The following is a 12,554-nucleotide window of genomic DNA, read 5'->3' on the forward strand; positions in this document are numbered from 1 at the left end:
TATCAGCAGTGTGTGTGTGGACATACATGAGATTAAAAAGTCTAAAGCGATAGCCATATCCGTATATTATTCCATTGGATCGAAATTAAAGTGGAGATGGCAAACAGCACTTTGAATTTTGGCATCAATGGCAGTTGCTCTACCGAGGAATGAGGATTGATACAAGTGGTGGGGATCCCACACCCTGCCTTTGTTCCTTATTTTTTGTTATTCATTTGCGTTTCTTCCTCTGGATTCAACTATATCTTATTTTTTTTAAAAATAAAATCACATAATAGTTACTTTTAAAAAATATTGGTGGAATATACAATTAAACCAAGGAAAATAATCTAAGAGACTAAAAACTCAAAACCCCCTCCCCCACGCGGCCACGCCCACTAAAAAATATGTATAATAACTTATTTGAGCTTCGAATCAATCTCCACATAAAATTCAACGGTATTATTATGAGTATTGATTAATTATTTGATTAAATTGATTCGAATTTTGACTCAGTCATATGAAAAATTCAAATCCCTCTATCAAGTATAGCAATTGTAATTTTTCTTTTAATCAATGAAGGTTTTGATGTATATTAATTTTTAATTTTCGCTGAGAATAAAAAGAGATATCACCCAAATCCCAATCCTATATTTCTAAAGAGATAGACGCGTATTCCCACAACCATGCATAAGTAAGGAAACATCACAAATAGTACTAACTAATAGTTATCAATGAATACAGATTTCTGGATTAAACTAGTATTCTATTTTCTGTTTTTTCTTATAAAAACAACAATAAGTGTGTACGGCTTATACCTGAGTGGGTGATGAAGTTTGAAGGAGATGAGTTCCCCGCGTGTCTGAGAAAAGATTGTCTCCAACCAAAAATAGTGTGGTGATACCTACAAAAATACTTCGACCACTCGCTCAAATAAAAAAAGTTAGAGAGATATTAGAATTAGGATTAGTGTGCTGTATTTAAGAGGAACTCCCATTATATAGTGCGTCTCAGTTAATTGGAAAAAAAAATTTATCTTTTTCTTGTCATTTTTTTTATTAATCATATCTTTTAATTCAATCGGTCAATAATTAATCTGTTGTAGATCTAAATTTCATTTAAAGATCTATTGTTAATAGAAATAGATCTATAAAGAATGAATAGTGACATTTTTTTTTTGAAAGAGGAGCTCAACACATAAAGTGGAGCATAGAAAATCCAACTGTAAGACAAAGAGACAAACTCTGTAACCTACAATAACATATATCCTTTTGTTATCTCCGGCATTGCCATCAACAACAAAAGGGATCCACACCCAACCACTCCTTATAGCTCAGAAAAGACATGTTGATAATCTCCTCAACTCCTTTTCTTTTGTTTTGGAAGATCCTCCTGTTCCTTTCCAGCCATAAGTTCTAGGTGATTGCACAAAAACATACCATCAATTTCTTGCACTCCACCTTCTGTTGTGATATCTCTGTCCAGCTTAAGAAATGCTCCTTCAACGTACCTGGGCAAGACCATTTGTCTACCAACATATGATAACCATGCACACCAAACTTGCCAAGCAAGATTACAGCCAAGAAACAAGTGGTGACCAGACTCAATACATTCGTTACATAAAACACACAAGGTATCTTGTTGGTTAATAGCCCCAAACCGACTCAGTCTGTCTTTTGTACTGATCCTACCAGTCAAAGCAAACCAAACAAACAACTCCACTCGTGGCGGGACTAGACCTTTCCAAACAGTTTTAGTAAAACTGTAACTTGTGATATCCTCTGGGACCATTTTCGCCTGCATTACCTGCACAAAGGAGTTAGTTGAATAAATTCCATGTTTATCATATTTCCACACAATCCTATCCTCCCTGTCATGTGCAAGCCTGACCAGCCTTAGAGCATCATGTAGCTGGTTCACTAGATCTATCTCCCATTGGAACAGTTGTCGTCTCCATTGGAAGTTCCATATCCACTCTAACCCATCCCAAAACCCACAATCCTCTATCAGTGATCCCTTTTGGTTTGAAACAGAAAAGAGTCTTGGAAAGCGATCTTTCAACGTACCTCCAACAAGCCAGACATCTTCCCAAAAGCGAGTACCTCTCCCATCCCCCACCTCCATAGACAACCCAGTGATCATCATCTGTCTCACTTCTTGATTCGTGAACTGTAACTGACCAATATCCCTCCACGGCCCCCACGAGCAGGTATTTCTTGGTTGGCTAGGGGCACATTTGGATCCAGGTTATTGCATGAGCAGACCACCTTCTTCCACAACGGACACTCCTCTTTCGAAAAGCGCCACCACCATTTAAACAGAAGAGCTGTGTTGCGGACCACAGCATCTCCAACTCCCAATCCGCCTAACCTTTTAGGAGCCAGTACCACTTCCCACTTAACCATAGCCATACCGTTCCTCCCGTCCTCCTTACTCCAAAGAAATCTTCTCTGCAAGGAAATCAACTTCTCAGCAACAGTCCTGGGCATCTTATATAAGCTCAAATAATAAACTGGGAGGCTATTCAACATAGATTTGATAAGCACCAACTTGCCGGCCTTATTAAGGGCCTTGGCCTTCCAAAGGCTGAGCTTTTCCTCCACTTTGTCTATTACTGGCTTCCAAGTCTTAACCAACCTCGGGTTAGCTCCAAGTGGGATACCCAGGTATTTTACTGGAAGAGTGGCATCCTTACAGCCCAGTACTCTACACATACGTTGTACCCACTGTTCGTTACAATTAATAAGAATCAAGCTAGATTTATCAAAATTAATGCTTAAACCTAACATCAACTCAAAGCAATGAAGCAGCCTCCTGTAATTCTTGATGGACTCTTCCTCAGGTGGGCAGAACAGTATCGTATTATCTGCAAATTGAAGGTGTGACAACTCTATATGATCTCTCCCTACCAATAACGGAGATATACGACCGTTCCTGATAGCCTCTCCAATCATCCTATGTAGCACGTCAACCACAAGTACAAATAAGAAAGGGGACAAAGGATCACCTTGTCGCAGCCCTCTTTCCATCTTGAAAGGCTTAGAAGGCGATCCGTTAATCAGCACTGACATAGAACACGTACTGACACATTCCATTATCTAGCCCCTCTATCTTCTTTCAAAACCCATCTTTTGTAGTACAAGGTCCACAAAGCTCCACTTAACTCTATCATATGCTTTCTGGAAATCCAGTTTTATAATTGCCGCTTCATTCTTCCTGAGCTTGAACCATTGGACAATTTCGCACGCAATAAGGGCCCCATCATGAATCTTTCGGCCTTTGACAAAAGCACTCTGTGTCTCACCTACTAGCCCTAGCATAATTGCTTGCATTCTCCTTACGAGCAACTTCGAGATCACCTTATACACACACCCCACCATGCTAATAGGTCACAGGTCCTTGATTTCCTTAGCACCAGTAAACTTAGGGGCTAGCGCCACCCACGTAACATTAGAATCTGCCGGTAGCTTTGAACATTGGAAGAAATTCAAAATTGCTGCCGTGAATTCATTGCCAATTTCATCCCAGCACTTCTTTATGAAGTTCATGTTATATCCATCGCTTTCTGGAGCCTTGGATGATTCACAATCCCACACTGCCTCTCTAACCTCCTGGGCTGTCGGTAGTACCTCTAATGCCTTAGCATCCTCCTCACTGATCACTTCCACCAGACCATCTCTGAAACCCACCAACGGAGACCTCTCTTGGTGATATAAGTTTTTGTAGAACTCATTGATGGCTATCTTGATCCTAGCTTGATTCCTTATCAAACGTCCATTAATGACCAATGCATCAATCCTATTATTCCTCCTTCTTGCAGAAGCTAGGTTATGGAAGTATCTTGTATTTTTATCCATGTCCCTCGCATGCATAGATCTTGACATCTGCTTCCAATGTAATTCTTTCCTCACATACCATTTCTCACAGCATACAACTAATGCCTTTCTTCTTGCCTCCACTGTTCCATCATAAACACCATTGCTCACCATGTCATCTAACTTTTTTATCTCTTCCTCAAACTTCGTAATTTTCTTGTCCATGTCCCCAAAATTAGCTCTATGCCATCTTCCCAATGGACCCGTCAATGCCTTCAATTTCTCAGTGAGCTGCATCTCTCCTTGCCCCCTCCATTCCTTTTTGACCATCCTCAGAAACCCTTCATGCGTGAACCATGAATCTAGACTTTGAAATGGTCTCGGACCGTCCCTTGGCCTCTTATCTTCTACTATAATAGGACAATGATCTGACAAGCCCCGTGGCCCCCCTCTTAGACGAGTTTCAGGGAACATCTCAAGCCATTCCAGGCTAACCAGAGCTCTATCAATACGGCTACAAGATCGCCCTCTAAACCATGTAAACCTACGGTCCGTTAGCGGCAAGTCCACCAGGCCCATGTCATTTATCCAATCCTTGAAGTCTTTTGCCGATAGAGGTAGCCTATCATTGCTTCGCCTTTCCTCCACCTGTAGTATCTCATTAAAGTCCCCCAAGAAGCAACATGGACCCTGATACAAACCGGCTATGTAGCTCAATTCCTCCCGCACAACAAGTTTTTCATCTCTTGAATGCGCACCATAAACCAAGAAGAAAGCACAGTTAACACTATTTTCTGACAATATCCCTTCGACGCACAACCACCTCTCCCCTTTATAGAAATTTCTCATATTAAAGAAACCATCATCCCATACTAACAAAAGTCCACCAGATGCACCATCAGACCCCACATATTCCCATCCCGCACCATTCCCCCAAATTTTTAAGACATCAAATCTGGTCACTATTTGTCTTTTAGTCTCTACCAGGCCTAACAAATTCAACTTATATTTTCTCTTTAAGTCCTTCACCATCCTCAACTTCCCATCGCCCCTTAACCCCCTAACATTCCAAGAACTCAAAATCATCTTAAAATTGTATTACACACCTTTTTGTGAATTTTGGGCCTACTCTTTCTTGCTTTAGCCTTCTGTTTTGCCAGTCTTTTCTTTTTTGCAATTTCCTCATTCTGTTCTTGAAGAATAACCATGATGTCATCTTCCTCATTATACAGCATGGCTCCTGATTCTTTGGCTAGTTCCCAAGTCATTTTATTTTCCATCATCTGCTCCTCCAGTCCTGGATGCTCTGAGTTTCTGCCGTCGTCATAATGGTCATGCTCTTCTTTTCCCAAGTGGTCCTGTCCGTCACCCAAACCCTGTCCACCATACTGATCCGAGAGCTTTCTGTCCCCCAAGGAGCCTAATCCAAGACCTTTATTAGCTGATTCTTCCTTATCTCCACCGCGACATCTAGAATTAGAATCGTTATCTAGTACAGTGTCCACACCTTCATTTACAGCCTCAACCCCTAGTAGCCCTTCATCCCTCATCTTAGGCCCATCAACCCTTTGTGCTTGTTTTCTACTATTTTGGTCTCCCGCTACCACCGCTCGGCTCCCTCTTCCATCTTTCATGCCACCGACAGCTCCGGTTACCCACTGCCCACCATCAACTGGCTGGAGAATGGCTTCGTTGATAATTAATGGCCGCTGCACTCTGCCTCCATCACCATGCGCATGTCGGGCCTCTCCGCAGGCTGCACGGACTCCCTGCATCCGGATAACGTCCACCAAGCAGAGCTCCTGATGCGAGCCACCACCCTCCAATTGACCGTGTTACCTGCATCCAGCGCAAGGGACTTCCACGCAAGCCATATCACCATCGCTCCCCAATGCACAAGAAGTCCCTGGCAGCCGTGAATCAATGCCAGACCCGGTTCCTTCCATTTGGTGTTCGCTGACCCGACCCAGCCCACGCAGACCTTGCCCAACAGAGATCTCAGCAACGTGCTCCTTCATATTAGGATCAGTTCGTGGTCCCTCGTGGCCCATTGCACACCTACTATAGTTAATAGCACTGCTGGCCCAGCCCACCTTATTATATGTAGCATATTTTTGCACCTTACCCAGCCCATTATGGTTACCCATATAGCTCCAAGGAATGGTAGCCTCTGAATCCACCTCGTTGCTACAATCACATCCCCCAAATCTGCCGAGTATTCATTATTGCCATCAATTGGCTAATACGGTATCAGTTTTTGTTGATAGTGGCTTGAATGGTCATAACTCCACTCGTTCAAAATCGACTCTGAATTTACGAATCTACCCTCATCTTCAACCTCCTTCCGTCGCACCTCCGTAGCAACTATCGCTGCCTGATCACCATAGTCTACCATTTTTGTTGGCCCTGTAGACGTTGTAGCTACACCCTCATATACCTTTGTAGTTTGATTTTTCAATTGATCCGGTATAGCACCACCATTTGCCACATTGTCCACATTACATTGCAGGCTATGAACTTCTCATCCCTCATCTTTTACTAATACGTCAAATCTACTGGTGCCTATAGTAATATGAATAGTGGCATTGGCCCCCAAAATTTTAAGGAACTATATTTATATATAAGATATGTATTTAAAAAAATAAAAAATATTGTATAATTTAGTAATTTTATATGTGTTATTTTTCGCTGTATAATAGATTTATGTCTCAATTATTTAGGTTACTAATTGTTCATACCTTGACCCAACATTAAGGCCCAAATCCAAATGAGAGGCCCAATCCAAAAGATTGACCCTCACTCTACACCGACCTTCCCCCAAGAAGTCGGTTCTAACTACGACTTGCTCTAAGGAAGTCGGAAGTGAAGATTAACTGGCAGATAATACTTATTCAAATAAGTAACTGCCCCCAAAATCTCTCACCCACTTCCAGGAGCTATATCTCAACTTCCCTAAGATAAAGGGACGGTTATCCTCCATAAAGGTGGAACTACTTCAACGGTAGTTATTGGTTCACCACTATAAATACACTGACACCCCTCAGGTATCACTAAGTTCCAATACTCTCTAAACATGCTTAGACCCTTGCTGACTTAGGCATCGGAGTGTCTTTGTAGGTACCACCCCCCATTCTCTCTCACACACAAGTCGGAAGGAGGCTCCCAGGCACGAACCTGCTCGAAGGCTTCCTCCACTAGACGATTGGGCCACCCGACGAGTCTAGCTCATTAATCTCCAGTTACCCATCGTAACATTGGCGCCGTTGCCGGGGACCCAAGAGATCAACCAGTAATGACGGACAATTCACCCGAAGATAGCCACACAGCGTCTGATTCCGAGCAAGAGAATTTGGACCTTGGGAACAACGATGCAGATATAGCTGTCCACCAAGGGGTGACTAATCAGCATAGAGAGGGTACCTCTGGGTTGAAAGACCCAAAGGCAAACTCTTCTAAAGGGCACGAGTCAGGAAAATAAGGACAACCTCATGCAGTTGATTTCATGAGTTTGTTCCACGGCCACCAAGGGCGCTTGGAACAGTTGGAACAAGAACTGGAACGGCAGCGAGAGGCAGAGAGAAACTTGAGGAATGAGATAGAACGACGAAAAGAGCCAGAAGAAAAGCTCTTAAGGTTGGAGTCCACTCTCAAGAGTCAAAGTTTCCGTAGCGACCGAGAAGATTCTCCCTTGGGAGGAGAAGACCTATTTAGCAAGGACATAATAAGGGCAAAAGTTCCAAGGAACTTTAAAAGCCCTGATATGGACCTCTACGATGGAACCACGGATCCGAAGCATCATTTAAGCAATTTTAAAAGTCGGATGTACCTGGCCGACGCTTCTGATGCTACTCGCTGCAAGGCTTTCCCGACCACCCTGATGAAAGCAGTGATGAAGTGGTTCGATAGTCTTCCTCCAAGGTCAGTCGCTAGCTTCGACGACCTCTCGCGAAAGTTCCTGATGCGGTTCTCCATCCAGAAGAACAAAGTCAAGCACGCACCGAGCCTCTCAGGAGTAAAACAAGAGGTTGGAGAACCTTTAAGGGACTACATGGAAAGGTTCAACAAAGTGTTCCTGGAGATCCAAGACCTACCCACGGAGGCGGTAATTATGGGCCTAGTAAATGGACTTCGAGAAGGTCCATTCTCCCAGTCCATATCCAAAAGGCACCCGACCTCCCTGAGCGATGTACAAGAGAGAGCTGAGAAGTACATCAACATGGAGGAAAATGCCAGACTGCGAGAGCCGAGTTGGTGGCCTGGGCATTCTCACTCCTCAAAAGAGAAAGAAAGAGAGCCCAAGAAAAAAGAGGAAGTCGGCCCCGAAAGGTCTAGGAGATATCACTCCTATACTCCTCTAAGATTTTTCTTAGATGATGTATGCAGGAAAATCTGCCATACTGGAGAAGTCACGGTGACTACTATGAGTACCATAAAATATATGGTCACTCAACGAATGATTGTTACGACCTTAAAAACGTGATAGAAAAGTTGGCCAGAGAAGGTCGGCTCGATAGATATCTCATGAAAAGGTCGGACCATTATGGAAAAAGAAAGCGAGACAACAAGGACCGAAGAGCTCCACCACCGCAGACCCCGGAAAGACATATACATATGATCTCAGGAGGGTTCGGTGGAGGCGGCCTCACAAAGTCATCTCACAAGAGGCACTTGAAGGAAGTCTACCAGGTCGGGGGCGAGGCTCCCGACCTTCCAACCATCTCATTTACCAAAGAAGATGGGCAAGGAATCATTCCTGGACATGATGATTCAGTAGTGATAACTATGATCTTTGCCAATGCCCATCTTCACAGAACCCTAGTAGATCAGGGGAGCTCAGCTGACATCCTTTTCAAAACAGCATTCGACAAGCTGGGGTTGGATGAAAAGGAGTTAAGAGCTTATCCTGACACCCTGTATGGACTGGGGGATACACCAATAAAACCACTAGGATTCATACCCCTTCACACAACTTTTGAAAAAGGGGAAAAATCCAAAACTCTGAGCATCAACTTCATAGTCGTCGATGTGGGGCCAGCCTACAATGCTCTAATCGGCAGGACTACTCTAAATCGACTCGAAGCAGTGGTATCCACCCCCATCTTTGCATGAAATTCTCAACACCAGAGGGAATAGCAACCATCAGGGGAGATCAGAAATTGACGAGAAAATGCTACAATGAAAGCCTAAACCTGAGAGGAAATGGCAAGGAGGTGCACACAATTGAGCTCGGGGGAGTCAGAGCCAAGGAAGAGTTACGACCACAACCAGGGGGAAAAACTGAGGAAGTACAGGTCGGAGAAGAGGAAGGAAAAAACACCAACATAGGAGCCAACCTGAAAGAAGATTTGAAGAAAAATGTTATAAGGCTCCTACAAGAAAATTTCGATCTCTTCGCCTGGAAAGCTTCCTACATGCCAGGGATAGACCCCGAGCTCATGTCGCACAAGCTATCGGTGTACCCCGGTTCGCGACCTGTTCAGCAAAGAAGAAAGAAGCTCGGACCTGAACGAGCTCAAGTAGTGGAAGAGCAAGTACAAGCACTCCTAGAAGCCGGGTTCATCAAAGAGGTCAAATATTCGGCGTGGCTAGCAAATGTGGTGCTAGTCAAAAAACAAAACGGCAAGTGGAGGATGTGAGTCGATTACACTGACCTAAACAAGGCGTGTCCCAAAGACCCATATCCACTCCCAAGGATTGATACCCTAGTAGACTCCAGCTCAGGGTATCAGTACTTGTCGTTTATGGATGCATACTCGGGATACAATCAAATCCCGATATACAAGCCGGATCAAGAGAAAACATCATTCATCACGCTTAGAGCAAACTATTGCTATGTGGTCATGCCCTTTGGGCTGAAAAATGCTGGAGCCACATATTAAAGGCTGATGAATAAGGTGTTTGCACCTCACCTTGGGGGATTAATGGAAGTCTACGTAGACGACATGCTAGTAAAAATCATGGATGAGGCTGACCTCCTACCTGACCTTTCGCAAGTTTTCAGCACCATAAGGATGCATGTGATGAGGCTAAATCCCGCAAAATGCACCTTAGCGGTGGAGGCAGGAAAGTTTTTAGGATTCATGCTTACACAAAGGGGAATCGAAGCTAATCCCGACAAGTGTAAAGCGGTCCTAGAAATGAAAAGCCTGACTTGCTTAAAAGAGATCCAACAGCTGAACGGCCGACTTGCCGCCCTCTCCAGATTCTTGGCGGGATCAGCATTAAGATCCCTACCACTCTTCTCTCTACTAAGAAAAGGATGCCAGTTCGAATGGACTTTTGAGTGCGAAGAAGCATTCCAGGAGTTCAAAAGGTTTTTAAGCTAACCTCCCATTCTGACCCGACCTAAAGTTGGGAAAAACTCGTCCTGTATTTGTCCGTAACAAACAAAACTATGGCATCAGCTCTAATACGGGAAGATGAGGTCGGGCAACATCCTGTATACTTCACCAGCAAAGTTCTACAAGGCCCTGAATTAAGGTATCAAAAACTTGAGAAGTTTGCATATGCCTTAATAGTAGCCTCTCGAAGGTTACGGCCTTACTTTCAAGCTCACACAATAAGAGTTCGAACGAACCAGCCCATGAAGCAAATTCTCCAGAAGACGGATATTGCGGGTAGAATGGTTCAAAGGGAAATAGAGCTATCCGAGTTCGACTTAAAGTACGAAACTCGGACGACGATAAAAGCCCAATGCCTCACCGACTTCGTAGCCGATTATGTAGGAGACCAAGAGGAAGAATCCACTACATGGGAACTATATGTAGATGAATCATCAAACAAAGTAGGAAGTGGTGCAGGCATAATACTAGTCAATCAAAGGGGAACGCAAATAGAAGTATCCCTCAAATTCGACTTTCCAGCTTCTAATAATCAGGCAGAATATGAAGCCTTAATTGCAGGATTAAAGCTGGCAGAAGAAGTCGGTGCAATCAAAGTAGTCATGTTCAGCGACTCTCAAGTGGTGACCTCCCAGATAAATGGAGAGTATCAGGCTAAAGACCCCAATATGAAGAGGTACTTGGACAAAATCTTGGAGTATTTTAGGTGCTTTGCAGAAACCGAGGTCAAGCACATAACTCGGGATCTCAACAGCAGAGCAGACGCCCTCTCCAAGCTAGCAAGTACTAAACCAGGAGGGAATAATAGAAGCCTGATCCAAAAAATTCTCCAAGAACCCTCTGTGGCAAAAACAGAGACCAAGCAAGACGTCCTTGAAGTCTCCGGATTAGACCTCGGATGGATGAACCCTTTAATCGAATACCTAAACTTTGACATCCTACCCAAAGAGGAAAAAGAGGCCAAGAAAATACAGAGGGAAGCACAAAACTACACTTTGGTGAAAAATATCCTCTACAAAAGGTGGATATCAACACCATTGTTGACGTGCGTTCCGACCTTAAGGACGACAGAAGTCTTAGAAGAGGTCCACAACGGTATCTGCAGAAATCATCTCAGAGCAAGGTCCCTTGCTAGAAAAGTCATCCGAGCCGGGTTCTACTGGCTGACTTTGCAGAAAGATGCCACCGAGTTCGTAAAGAAGTGTCAGCCATGCTAAATGCATGCAAACTTCCATGTCGCTCCCCCCGAGGAGCTCATAAGTATAACTTCTCCATGGCCTTTTGCTAAATGGGGATTGGACCTATTAGGACCCTTTTTCCAAGCACCTGGACAAGTAAAATACTTAATAGTGGGAGTAGACTACTTCACAAAGTGGATCGAAGCAGAACCATTGGCCACCATCACCGCCCAAAAAAGTTGGAAATTTCTCTATAAGAACATTATCACAAGATATGGAGTGCCCCACTCCATCACCACTGATAATGGTACCCAGTTTACCGACTCTACTTTTAAAAACCTGGTAGCCAGCATGAAGATCAAGCATCAGTTCACCTCGGTAGAACATCCACAAGCGAATGGACAAGCTGAGGCAGCCAATAAAGTCATATTGGTAGGGTTGAAGAAAAGGTTGCAAGATGCAAAGGGAGCTTGGGCTGAAGAGCTTCCTCAAGTACTATGTGCTTATCGGACTACACCTCAGTCTGCCACAGGGGAAACACCCTTCCAACTTGCTTATGGCATAGAAGCCATGATACCAATTGAAATCAACGAGCAAAGTCCAAGGGTGAGCTTCTACGACGAGGTTGGAAACATACAGGGACACAAAGAAGAACTTGAATTACTCCCTAAAGTCCGAGAACAAGCCCAGATAAGAGAAGCAGCATTGAAACAAAGGATGACAAATAGATATAACAAAAAAGTCATTCGAAGAAGTTTCACCCCAGACGACTTGATTTTGATTAGAAATGACATTGGAGTCAATAAATCTGGGGATGGAAAGCTTGCTGCCAATTGGAAGGGACCATACAAAATAAGTGAGGTCTTAGGAAAAGGCTACTACAAGGTGATCGACTTAAACGGCACCGAGCTACCTAGGTCGTGGCATGCTTGTAATATGAAAAGGTACTATAGTTAAAAGCAAACTCCATTCCCTGATGTACTCTTTTCTCAACTTCATAATTTTTTCCCAAAGAAAGGGTTTTCCTAAAGGGGGTTTTTAACAAGGTATCAAAGTGGAGGCTAAGGGGCTACAAATTGTCAAAACCCTTAGTAGCAAGAAGTACCTTTGTGAATATATAAAGATCTTTCTTCCACATCTCTTTATAAATTCCTTTTATGCTGTTATTATTCTTTCTACGAAACGCACCGACTTAAACTCAACAAAACGTGAAAATCCCATGAATCGACCTAGAAGGTCGT

The 12,554-nt window shown here is 43.6% G+C and overlaps 1 protein-coding gene across 1 annotated transcript; it reads right to left on the reverse strand.

Annotated features, from left to right (window-relative positions):
- On the reverse strand, window positions 3,369–4,880 carry LOC107632972. Its single transcript, XM_016336610.1, has one exon. The coding sequence runs from the start codon at window positions 4,878–4,880 to the stop codon at window positions 3,369–3,371; it is 1,512 nt and encodes a 503-aa protein (XP_016192096.1).

Source organism: Arachis ipaensis, chromosome B03, assembly GCF_000816755.2.
Source record: "Arachis ipaensis cultivar K30076 chromosome B03, Araip1.1, whole genome shotgun sequence".
In the NCBI taxonomy this organism is placed as follows: Eukaryota; Viridiplantae; Streptophyta; class Magnoliopsida; order Fabales; family Fabaceae; genus Arachis; species Arachis ipaensis.

What these genes read in the sequence shown, in the direction of transcription:
- LOC107632972 (XM_016336610.1), bottom strand. Translation starts at nt 4,880, where the DNA reads ATGATTTTGAGTTCTTGGAATGTTAGGGGGTTAAGGGGCGATGGGAAG.